The sequence below is a fragment of the Triturus cristatus genome, chromosome 3_2, assembly GCF_964204655.1.
Source record: "Triturus cristatus chromosome 3_2, aTriCri1.1, whole genome shotgun sequence".
NCBI classification, from domain to species: domain Eukaryota; kingdom Metazoa; phylum Chordata; class Amphibia; order Caudata; family Salamandridae; genus Triturus; species Triturus cristatus.
In genome coordinates, this window is record NC_140584.1 from 1,119,370,680 (window position 1) to 1,119,383,744 (window position 13,065).

At 41.6% G+C, this 13,065-nt stretch overlaps 1 protein-coding gene across 1 annotated transcript in view; it reads left to right on the forward strand.

Annotated features, from left to right (window-relative positions):
* Positions 1-13,065, forward strand: part of EXO5 (exonuclease 5) — a 124,232-nt gene that overhangs the window by 22,903 nt on the left and 88,264 nt on the right. The window contains exon 2 of the mRNA XM_085649911.1: positions 8,300-8,357. Coding sequence (XP_085506037.1) covers positions 8,300-8,357 — 58 coding nt within the window. The remainder of the gene's footprint in view (positions 1-8,299; positions 8,358-13,065) is intronic.

Consider the following 13,065-nt stretch of genomic DNA (forward strand, 5'->3'; position numbering starts at 1 on the left):
AGGAAAGAGTGTTCCCGTAGAGCAGGGTGGATTTCAGCCTCCTGACCATCCTTTTGAAGTCCTCCAGATGGATTATATTCAGATGGAACGTTGTCGAGGATTCAAATATGTCCTCGTAGTTGTTTGCGCTCTCTCCCGTTGGACAGAGGCGTATCCCGTATCAGATTACACTGCCCCGACTACTGCCAAACAGCTAGTTCGAGAATTCTTCCCACGGTACGGTTTACCACGTGTTGTATATTCAGATAACGGTCAGCCTTTCTCATCCGAATTAATGAAACATGTCTCACTCTTGTTGGGATATCAGTGGAAATTCCACTGTGTCCGACACCCCGAAGCAGCAGGTCTCGTAGAAAGACATAACCAGACACTGAAAATCAGACTGTCCAAAATATGTAGAGAGAAAGGTGTCGACTGGATAGTAGCATTACCAGTTGCACTCTTCTACATGAGAATGGTAGCACACTCTCGAACAGGGCTATCCCCGTATGAGGTGATCTTTGGTAGACCACCGAATATGTGGGGGACGCCTATACCCCGTAAAATAACTGATGTTGACTGTAATATGCTGACAGATTACCTGGCTTCCTTGATGTCTGCACTACAATCTTCTCGTTCACAGGTAGCTGCAGCCTTTCCCGACAACACTGAGGCGAAACCCCATGACGTGGTCCCCGGGGACTTTGTCCTGGTTCGGAATTTTGATAGGAAAAGCCAATTGGATCCTAGGTGGAAGTTGCCTAAGCAGGTCCTGCTGACGACCAGAACAGCTGTGAAGATCGAAGGACGGAAAGGATGGGTGCATTCCACCCATATAAAAAAATTTCATGGACTTCCTCCTGACACAAACAGTACTTCCCGTGTGTCTTCCCCCATTGACTCAAAGCTACCTTTGGCTGAGGCCAGTAGCACCGAACTCTATAAACAGAAACTCAGGTCCAGATCTAAACTGTCGGACGATTTGATTGTTTAAGTCCTCTCCAAGGTGAAGCGGTTGAATCTGTCCCGACATGTATCCCTTAGGTCTGAATGATGTAGAGTCCAGAATCATAATGAAACGACATGCTTATTGTAAATTACTGCGTAACCACTGTATTGTGACTTTATTAATTTTGTTTTCCTTGAGTTTTTTAATAGTTATTGCAAGTATATTGTTGCATATGTATTATCCTGTTTCTAAACGTGTTCTCAATATAACTGATGAACATTCTTTTAGTGACCTACCGCCACATGAATTATCCTATAGACTTGCGCTGCGCAATAACACATTCATTAGTATGTTACATCATTCCCATCAGACTAGTAATGCGACCAATTGTTGGGTGTGTGGCCGACTTCCTCCCTATCAGAATAACAAAGGAGTTCTGCCTTTCTTTCCACATCCATTCACACACAATGGCTCCTGTGGAGCATGGTTTAGTTTATTAAATTCCATAGACCCAGACACAGCAGTTTATCAACAACATTGGATATGGGGAAATCTGAATCTAGTTTTATTCAAAGTCTGTCACCCTAATAAGGAGGGTCACCCCAGTAGAACAGGAACTGATTTAGAAAATGAAGTGTATAGATTAGGTAATTTTACACCTAATCTTATGATTCTGAATGTCAAATCCGAAGTTGAACTAATTTTGCCCACTATGTCAGTATTTCCAGTTAAGGGTGAATTATGTGTAAGAAAAGTTGGTTCCATACATATGGGCCATAGCCAATGCGTTACTACAGTAGAATATAGTGATCAAGGCAAATCTTCATTTAGAGCTTCTCGCCATTCCTACTTCATATGTGGTCAGACGGCATATATGCGTCTGCCTCTAGATTGGGATGGTACCTGTTACATAGCATTCCTTTTGCCACCTGTTTTCCTAGCTCCCCCTGATTATTATCGAAATGTTCATTTAGTACACAATAGAGAGAAAAGAGATCTCCCAGTTGTCGATTATACTGAGACAGCATGGGACAAGTATGTAGATTTCAATAAAGGTATCTTTCCCTATATAGGTACTATATCAAATAGTAAGCTGATACGCAGACTCACCAAGACTCTTGAAGCTGTAGTAAACGAGACTATAGCCGCCCTAGGCAATCTGACAGAGGAACAATCAGTGATGAGAATTGTTGTTCTCCAGAATCGTCTTGTCCTTGACGTCATCCTGGCCGATAGGGGCGGAGCTTGCAGGGTCATCGGATCCAGCTGCTGCATATTCATACCAGAAAATTCGCCATCTGTATATAAAGCTATAACACGCCTTCATAAGATTGTAAGCCAGATACACGAGAATCCAGGCACTTGGACGTGGTCCGGGTGGTTTTGGAGTGTGATATCAGCCTGGGGATGGAGAGTTCTATCCTTCCTAGGTATTGGCCTTCTTATGCTCTTCAGTTGTTGTCTATGCCTGCAATGTGGACCAGCGATTTGTGGTCTGTGTGCCACATCGTGTATTCCACATCAAAGTTTTCGCTCAAGATCCCGGAAGAAGAAAGAAGAAGAAATGATGCTCCATGAGCAAATCAATGGAATGATGAAGATTGATGTCTCGTGAAGGGCAAGAAGGGGACAAGGAGGGAATGTGGAAATGTGGATTTTCCTGATCAGTTATGTCCCCTATCTTGGACCCCAACGGTTTTATATGCATGTTACAAGTACATGTATGTTCCCTCCAGTTCCAGTTTCTAAGACGCAAACATATGTGTGTCTACTGTCAACATGTTCTCTGTCGGATCCGCCATCAATGGGCTGGATATTCGATTCCTAAGTATGAAAGGCCACCGACTTTATATGGCTAAGTTACTCCATTTTTACAGTTCAGGCGAGTAGGCCCGATTCTGTCCTCAAAGCCTTTCCCTGCTCTCTGTCTCTGACAGCTTCAGCTTGAGCTCGCATCTGTATCCATGAACTTTGTCCTACTCCCTGTGCAGCTAACGGTGCCTGCCTCGGCCAGTTTTCGCCTGTCTGCCAAGAAGTTGTATTTCACCTTCGAATTATCTATTTTGCTCTCCAGCCGATGCATTCCTGTCCAGTGATTTAGGTAAACATTTCCTTTAGCTCACAAGCAAAGGACTCAGTCTTTCCGTCCTCCTGCAAGTGATTCATAGCCCTGTTGCCATGGAAAGTTTTCTGCCCCTCGCATCTCATATAGACACTTAGACGCTTGTACACGCACACAGTCAGTATAGAATAGATTCTGTCCGAGAGTCTCTTCCTTGTGGATAACATAGTTCTTTAAACATAGGATGTTAGATATGATTTGGGATTAGGATGACTTGACCCCAGACTTCTCGTCTCCACATGTAGAGCTAAATGTCAAGTCCCCTTCACCCCCTAGTTACACGTCAATTACACGTCATGCTGCCGCGCGCGCATCTATGCCAAGTATTATCTTATAGATCCACCTATGCCTGATAATTCTAACCAATCATGTTTCTTTTATTCCTTATTACGCCTAGTTTCGATTATGTCACTGCTACGTCATTTTTCTTATCAAATGTTACGCCTTCTACATTCGTTTCATTGTAATGTACTTATTATAAAAATACATGTCTGTTAATAAATTATTGTACTTCACTTCCTGAACCTTCGTGGTGACGGAACCTGAGGGCCGCGACTCGAGTCGGCCATTTTGAATGGAATAAAGCCCATTAGAAAACCTCTTATACCACGGATTCTGCCTCTCGTTATTTTGAGCTATTTACTTTAATTTAAGATTCCGCATGAAATTCAGTCCGGTAATATTTATTTTATTTACCACAATCCAAAGAGTCGATATGTAGTTTTTTTGGCGAAAATCGCCGCCTAACACCCGCAACTGATTATATTAAAACTACACAGCTGCAAAATCTTAAGCTTGAACCATGTGAATATTATACTGCGGCTCTTCAGCTTGGCAGGGACTCGGGAAAACTTGACACTTGTTCTCTACAGGACGGCAAGCGTGCACTCCATAGAAGGAATTCCAAATGAGCAGAAAGGGAAGAGTCCAGCAAAATAGCTAGAATATATTCTATAATTAGGCTGTCTGGTTTTAGGTTTAAACCTATAATAACTGCTAAACCCCACCAAAAGGAAAATAGCCATCACCGGTGTAAACATATAAACACTGAGAACACCTTTGCAACCACAAACTAAGTGTCATTCAAAGAAAGGAAAAGATGAGTGAAAGAGTCATTTTTATTTCTTTCTGAAGGGGCTAATACAATGTAACTTTGTTAAACAAGGTAGCATCAAGAAAGACTGGGCTAACATTACTCTGAGTTTTGTTGTTTAAGTATGTCACTAAAACATTGTCTTTTCTTCCTTCTGCTTTTTTCAGTTTTGTGGTCTTTGGTCTAAAGATGCAGGGCCCAATTCACAGAACTAACTTAAGACAAAATCCTAAACTTACTACCATTTTTGTATTCACAGAAGGCACTTACTCATTTCGGTATTCACAGAAGTTAGAAGCCCTAACTTTAGGACTCCTAAGTGCCTTCTGTGAATACCGAAAGTCTTAAAATTAGGATTTTTCTCAGTTTAGGAGTAGTAAAGTTAGGACTCCTAACTTTACTACTCCTGAACTGAGAAAAATCCTATCTTTATGACTTTAGGTATTCACAGAAGGCACTTAGGAGTCCTAAGTTTACTACTACTAAATTGTGAAAAATCTTAATTTTAAGACTTTCGGTCTTTACAGAAGGCATTTAGGAGTCCTAAAGTTAGGACTCCTAACTTCTGTGAATACCGAAATGAGTAAGTGCCTTCTGTGAATACCAAAATGGTAGTAAGTTTAGGATTTTGTCTTAAGTTAGTTCTGTGAATCGGGCCCGCAGTGTTTAGATGCAGGGCATATTTAGTTATTTTATCAACTGTAGAGAATCGGCAAATAACAAAATCATATTTGATATTTTGGCTACATTTGATTTCACTGATAGGTAAAATGGCTGGTTTTATTAAAAACAATTCCTAATATGTATCATCACATTTAGCCACAGACAGAGATAGGTGAAATCCTTTGATACATTAGCCCCCTTTTCTAGTGAGTCAGTATTTGTAAGTTAATTGCCAAACACCCTAGGCTTTAAACATTCAATGAAAGATGTAGTGACAGGTATATGTGAAAAGAATGTTGTCACCAAGCACTTGCTAGATGGTATGCTGAAAGCATCTTTACAATCTTCAGAGATAATGAAGAATACTATTGACTTTGTAGTCCATTCTGGTCCAGTAAAACTGTATTTAGACCTCATATACCCTGTGCACAAGCGATCAATACACATGCACTATCGTTGCAGTAGACACGCAATAATTAAAATTAAAGTCAAATTCCATAAACACCGGAAAAACACTGTTTCTATTGTTTTTAACGGTGCGAAAATGTGTAATCACTGATAACCACTGTTTTTTTAAGGTTTTGAAAAAACTGAAAAAACCCCACCAGAATTGACCAAAAATAGAAACTGAAAACAGAAAAGCCTATCTATAATAAAATAGAGAAGAAAGCTGAACAGGGAGGGTTTTGTAAAATAGAGTGGAGGAGTGAGGAGAAAAGGACGAGAGGCTGTGGGGGCGGAAGAAGAGGAGGGAGGCATGGTCAGAGAGGAGAGGTGGGGAGCGAAAAAAAACAAGACAGGGGCAAAAGTGAAAGCAGGCTGGCTAGCGCACGGTGTGCGATGTGCGCGCACCATGACGAGAGAGGAAAGCCATATGGCGCCTCTGCTCGTCATTGTGCGCGTAACCGCATGCCCGTCGCCAGTGCTCGCGCCAGTGGCCTGAAGCGCTTCCCCAAAAGTGGATTGCATGGCGGCACGATGCACGTGATTGTGCGCGTGCTCGCCATGCAATCTGCTTTTGGGAGCACCTTACTAGAGTCTCGCTGTGCGATCGCTTACACGATAGCCAGGCGAGACCTAAAAATGAAAGAGTTGACCCATAATGCATATAACACAAATCAGAAAAAGCTTCATAGAAAACCTAACCTTTGTTAACGCATTATGGGGATTACAAATTTAGACACAATCTTATGAGATTTATCTACTTATTAATGATTTGAGTTATGAATTTATAAAGCGCGCGTTTGCCCATGGGCGTCTTGGTGCTGGGTAGATGCAGAGAATACAGGGATCTGTCAAGACTTGGGTCTAACTGGAGGAAAACAGCCAGGTTTTTACCTCTTTCCTGAATGAAAGCATAGAAGGGCTATTTTTGATTGTGATTGTATCTTGGGATCTGAATCAGTTTTACTTGGCTAGAACGAAGATTCCTGGATGGCTCATACAATCTTAAATGAGTTTTTAAAAACTGAGAGCCCATCCCATGCAGGGCCTTATAGGCCAAACATACAGACTTAAATTTTTCCATTGGGAGCCAGTGGAGGGATCTTAGTCTGTGTGCAATCGGCTCAAACCTGGGAATGTCCAGTCCCAACCTTGCTGCTGCGTTTTGCAAGCGTTGTAGTTTTGCTAAGTACTGAACCTGTATCCCAGCATACAGAGCGTTCCCGTAGTCTAGCCTTGATAAGGCCAGAGCTGTTACCACCGTTTTGGGGTAGGTCGTGTTTAGGATCAGGCATATGATGTTATTTTACCTGGGGTGCGAAAGGCAGAGTATTAAGTTGTGGCTGCCACATTTGTGAATTGGTATTTGAGTCCCCAAGCATGTATCGTGTGTGAAATATCTTTGTTTTCATTGGTACCAAGCTGTTGGAAGTAAGTGCTGTCCTAGAAACACCTAACTTTGATTTTGGGGGTGGTTGTGATCACCCCAAGCGCACCGTGGGCAGATGTCCAAAAACCTAACTCGTAAATAGCAGGTTCAAATTGTGCACCAAGTTTTTATGATCTGCCTTTTTCTCGGATGCAACCTCTGTAATCTAGGTCATGCTGCAAAATGTCCAGTGGCAGGTGCTCACACAATGACCAGCGTGATGAATATCAATTAGGCAGGTCGTTTTTATGATCCTCTTTGATTGCCTATAAACACAGGGATGGTGGCCTGCAGCGAACAGGAGGCCAACATCCCTATGATTACATGCTCAAATGGGAAAGAATTGTTTTAAAGCAGCCATTGTTCCTCAAAGCAAACGGTTGCGCTTTAAAAAATTAAAGGTGTCTCATTTGGGAAGACCATTACAAGCCCAAACAAATCCGTAGGACCTGGGTAGTAAATGTAAAGAGACATAGGTGGTCCTAGCAGAGTACAAAAAATTCTTCCAAAGCGACTTATTTTACTTTTTCCAAACTATTTTTTATATATATATGTATATATATATATATATATATATATATATATACACGCAAGCATAAAAAAAGCTTTTTTCTATAAATTATTAGGTACCGTATCTTTCCCTTTGAATTATTTCCTAGGTTGCTCCCATCTCCATCCTGAAGAAGACCCCTCTGCAAGGAACTATTGGCCTTCACCCTACACTCTGGGTCGAAACAGTGACCTCTTTAATACCCTAGCCTGTACTAGAACTAGGCCCTCTCTATAGACCATTATTTGCAGTCTATAACTTGATGTGGACCATAGGAAATGTGTGATTTATTTCCGGACATATTATAGACTTGGAGATATTCAAACTATTGTTTTGACTTTGTTCTTTGTATTCTTACCTCATCAACCCTATCTAAAATTCACGAGCACTCAACCCACCACTTATCCCCTTGCACTTACCTTGGAGCAACTGCTCAAATTATTCTATTTTATGCTTACTTTCATGCTTAAATGTACCAATTGAATAACACAATGCTTAAATATGAAAATAAAAATTTAAATCCGTTCCTAGTGACATAAGTTTTTTTTGTTTATGCTTGGGTACCTATTTAAAGAAATAGTTTGGAAAAAGTAAAATAAGTCACTTTGGAAGAATGTTTTGATCTCTGCTAGGACCACCGGTGTCCCGTTACATAATGTGTGAAGACATCAGGAGGAGCATGCCGTGGTACACTGGACAACTGCCTGCTCTTATCTTCTCCAATGACTCCATCTGTACTCCTTTAAGGCATTGGTAACTGTTTAATGATCAGTGAATACAATTCCACTCGCAAGCCCTTGATAGATCTCATTGCAAATCGCAGTTAGGAGGGGAAGATGCTTTCTGTCCCCTTTGTAATTGCAGTTTTCTGTTTAGGAAAGGATTTTCCAAATTGCAAAATGGAATTAGTACATTTAAAAAAAAAAAAAAAAAAAAGTGCATTTACAAAACCTGTGATTTTGTGAATTGCAGGGTTTGTCACCTAAACAATTTAGCCCTTTAGTTCCTGTAAACATTTTAACGAAATACACCTTGATGTGTTAATAATGTGTTTTTTTTTAATCTTTCAGAAGCTGCACCTGCGTCTTTCCTTCAGAGACAAAGAAGACTAAAGGGCATTACCGATGGGTATGTATGAATAACTGGAAGTACCTCACTTTGCAAATAATTGACTTGCTTGTAACCATCCAGGGCAGTGTTCAAATCACTTTAAATTGCTCCACAGTGAGCATTTGTTTTATCCAAAATTCACTTAGAATTTTCATACCAATCATATCGGTCTTCAAGTGAGATTTCTGCCAGAGTCATTTTTAGAAGGTTATGGGCTAGACAGAGCCTTCTGGGGAAGAACTGTGGGAACTTGGCTTGTTTGCCACTGCTGTCCCAGGGCCTATGACTCTGCAAACTGGGACAAGTATGACTGTTTCAGAACTTGACATTCAGTGGTAGCGATGAAGAGCAATCACAGTCTACGCATGAAGGTTCATATGGGGTTACTCTGGCTCAGCAATCAACACCACCCCAAGCAGCGCAGTAAGAAAATTGTACAGACAAGCACTTAGTTATATAACAAGAAAACTAATACACACCCGACTTGCAGGTGTGAGTCTCTTTTAAAAAAAAAAAGTTTTTATTAACCACACAAATTGCAGATTGTCACAGATGTCAGTGGAGCTCTCAATATAAAACGTGCATGCACATTAATAACAACAAACAAGGATTTGCTCTAATGATCCCAACAGAACCTGGGCTCGGGGTACAAAAAACTGAAAATCTCTGGTATCCTGTGGAAACAAATGGTTTCGCAGCTATGACCGTCAAAATATTAATCACTGGTACGGTATACAAGTTTACAACAAGTAATTTATTCTAACTTGGTTATAAGCAAAAAACAAAACTCCACATTTCTTTAAAGGATATGAGTGTATACATAAAACACTGAAATTTAAACACTGACATAACAATAAAAACATTGTCCTACACATAACCCAAAAACACATTCACTGTACATCATATCCATGAATATCTTCTCTCGTCCAAGTGTTTTATAACTGGATATGGCTGCAATTTCTGTTTATCAAAAGCAGTCTATATAGAAAATATAGTCCATCAGGAAGATACACTTAAGAGAACTTCCAGCTGTCAGTAGCTTTGCTTTGTGTCCTAAGGATTTTTAATTATTTAAATAGTTGATTATCGAACTCCCACCCCATTCAAGATAGTGGACGTGTTTCGGCCCGTCTAGTAGGGCATCTTCAGGACATAGAAAGACAAGAAAAGCCTGCAAAGTATTGCATTGAACATTTAACGTCCATACTAGGTGCCTCTTAACTGGCATAGTGCATCCTACTACCAATTCTCTAAAATAGACCCAGTATGTACACATCTACACCAAAACCTTGGCAGTACTCGCAACCACAGACAACCATGTGATAACTGCCATCGTGTGCAGGGGGGGGGGGCCATCATTTTCTGTATACATGTTTTTAAATAGTCATTGAAGATCTGTGGCCCTACCCTTATTCTGATCCTATAGACGCATGTGGTGTTTGGCGCTGAAGTGCTTAAGGTTAACATCAATCTAGGTGTTTCAACCCATACCTACATGCCTATGCATTAGTGTAATGGGCAATTGTGCTCTAAAAGTGTAAGTACTCACAAAGAAGACATTTTGGAAAATATCCTTGATTCTATGTATGTTTCGTTGAATACCGGCATGCTTGCAGCAAAACCATACCCATCAGGTGGTTTCCAAAAAGGACGAGGTGAATGCCACCTAGAACCATGGACTGAAGTCAGTCGCCTGGATTGATTTGCAAAGTGCAAATCTCAAGGGATAAGAAGGGACACAAAAGCATCACTGTAGGAGACCATGCTCTGATCTGGGGGAAAAAAGGAAAGGAAAGGAAAGGAAAACGGAACCAGTATTTTCAATGCAATAGGGCTCTCATTCGCGAGAGTTTAAGCTACTGGCATTGTAAATGATAATGTCTTTTATTTATGTGTTTTCAAAAGCAACACCTATATAAAAGGCATTGTCATTTCTAATGCCAATACCTCATACTCTCGCAAATGCGAGACCACTTTAATAGTGGCCGCGACCATTTTTTTTTTTTAGACACTGCTCCCATATACAGGTTACAGTGAGCAGCGTTTGCAGAAAGGGGCGTGGTCAAAATTAAAGTGAAAGTGAGGTATGAGGCGCTTTCACTTAAAAAAAATTTTTTAAAAATGGAAGCACGTTTCTGTTGCGTGGCCGCTTATGTGAAAGCGGACCCCGCTGCAAATTAATCGGATAAAGAAGCGCAGCCGCTGCAGCGAAAGCGGACCGCGCTGCAAATACATTAGTAATAGCAATCTAAAAGTGGGCAGCGACGTCCTGTGTTGAATAGAGAAAGGAAGTCGTGGGTGGAATAGTGCTCACTGACTAAAGAAAGCGACCATGTAAGACCACAATTAAAAAATTCGTTATGGGAGGACCAGTCTTTCTGGGAGGTTGCACATGCAGTCAAGGCAGTACCAAGGAGGGACTATTAAGCCTATTCACAAATGAAAAGCAACAATTTATAAGGACTGTAACAGAAGCCAATTGAAAAGATGGGCGGGAAATGTGCGGAGCTTTTATTCCATTCTTCAATACAGCATACCTCGCAGAGCACTGCATGCGCTGCCAAGGCTCGACCTAAAAAAGGGAAATACCATAGACCTGGAACTGAGTGGCGTCCTAGGACAGCTTCATAGGTTATTTCCAAAGTCCTGAGAAAAAGGAAATGTAACGCTCTTATTATGCTCTGGTGGTACTATTACTAACTCCTAGTTCCCGGACAAAAGGTGTGGCTTGGGTCCGAACGAATGCGGAAGGATGCCCATGTAAGAAGAAGCTTGAGAGGCTGAAGTGCTTTGTATGCCGTGATCTGTGGTGAAAGCATGTCGGCCGTCATAAAGTGGGTAAGAAAATCTGATGTTGAAACAAAGCCTGGATTACTTCATCACAGTGCGTATGGACATCTTCATCGATTAGCAATAGTTGATTTTTTAAATGTAAACAACAATTGCAAATGGTATAAGTGTGTATCATACATCTCGCTTAAAAAAAAAAACTGATCATTGTTCTATGCACAAGTTGCACCCCAACTAATGGGTGTTATGACATAATATGAGTCGTATGCACATAAAAACATCCAAATGACAGAATCAATATTCATCAAAAGCGACCACCATGATATGTAGGTGATACACATGATTTAAATTAATGTCCTTTCTTGTCTAATTCTTTAAGGCCATGTATGGGTGTCACATAACTTTCGTTCATCATAGCTTCTGTTTGATTGAGTGCTCACTCAATGTCACAACCTTATTGGTTATTCTGCAGCACGAAAAGTACTAACCACTGCATATCGTCCTCTGTTTACTTCTGTTCTTGGTAATGTTGTACCAGTGGGGGCCCCTGTACTGCACATCTTACTCTGGATCTATGTTGCAAAACCTCTGTACGTAAACCATGCCCTTTACAACACTGCTTTCACCAGTTTTTAGGGTATCCTCAATTGGTCAGTTGATTCATGAGGATCTTGAGAGTGCAATTTCTCCGGATCCGAAGAAATTGTATGCTAAGGTTTCGTTGAGGGAACGGGGATGACCAGCAGTGGTACGGTCAGTGGGTGTAGTTAAAAGACTCACTTCAAATTTCCTGTCTTTTTCAATATGACCGGATCTAAAAAGTAAATTTTTTGAGTATCACATGTCTTGGTAAAATTGAGCTCTGGGGTCCTGGAATTAAGCCACCCATAAAACTCTTCTAGTCTGGTGCGATCACCTTCCTATAACATCATGATTTTGTCTATGTAACAAAACCATTGCAGTATCTGTGCATTGTATTGGTTCATGTCGCTGTAAACCCATTTGTTCTCAAAGTACTCCATTACCAGGTTTGCTATTTCTGGGGTGAAGCAACACCCCATGGCAACTTCATTATCTGAAGATATAAAGTATCCATGCACATTAAGGCATCAATGTATATATTTAACATTGATATATCAAGTACATTGTACAGTTTGTAGTAAAGAATACAAGATGTACTGTGGGGCCTCGTACTGTGTGAAAAGATAGGGGAGGGTGAGAAGAATAGGAGGAAGAGAAAGTCTCGGGGTTGTAGTCTATTATGTGGATCCAGCTCTCTTTCCCCACGTGTTTCAGCATCAAGTCTCATGGACTCTTGGACAGTTCCAGTCTCTCACCAACCCATCCATGGTGGTGTGGCTGGGTGGCGGGGTCGGGCACTTTGAACTTTCTCACTGCATTGGGTTCACCGGCAGTGGGTGAGGCCTCCCTGCAGAGAATGGGATCAGTCCCACTTGAGGCGCGCAGCAGCCAGCCGTCGGGTGAGTGTCAGAGCCCCAGCAACAGGAGCAGATGCTTCTGGCGTAGGCCGCCTTCTGGTCTCCAGTGATTGCTCTGAGCTGGAAGGCCTCGAGGATTTGGCAGGCCTGGTCCTGTTATTTGGTGATTCAATTGTCGTTTGGGCCTCCCTGGTTGCAGCAGTCTAACGATGGGGGCAGTTCCCAGATTTGAGGGACGGCCTCAAATCTTCAGGGTAGGGCTTGCTACCAGGCAAGTCTGGGGATGTGACGTGACGGGTTCTATACTTACATAGGGGTACCCTTGACAAACACCTGTGAATTTCAGTCTTTACTTTCTGTTTGTGGTCTGGGCCACACAGCACACACTACTAGTGCTGCGGTAACACCGTCCATGTCCTGAAGCACTCAGTGAGTGCCATAGGCAGATACCTATTCCGGCTTCAATTCACACACAAACTCCTGGATCTTATTGGCAA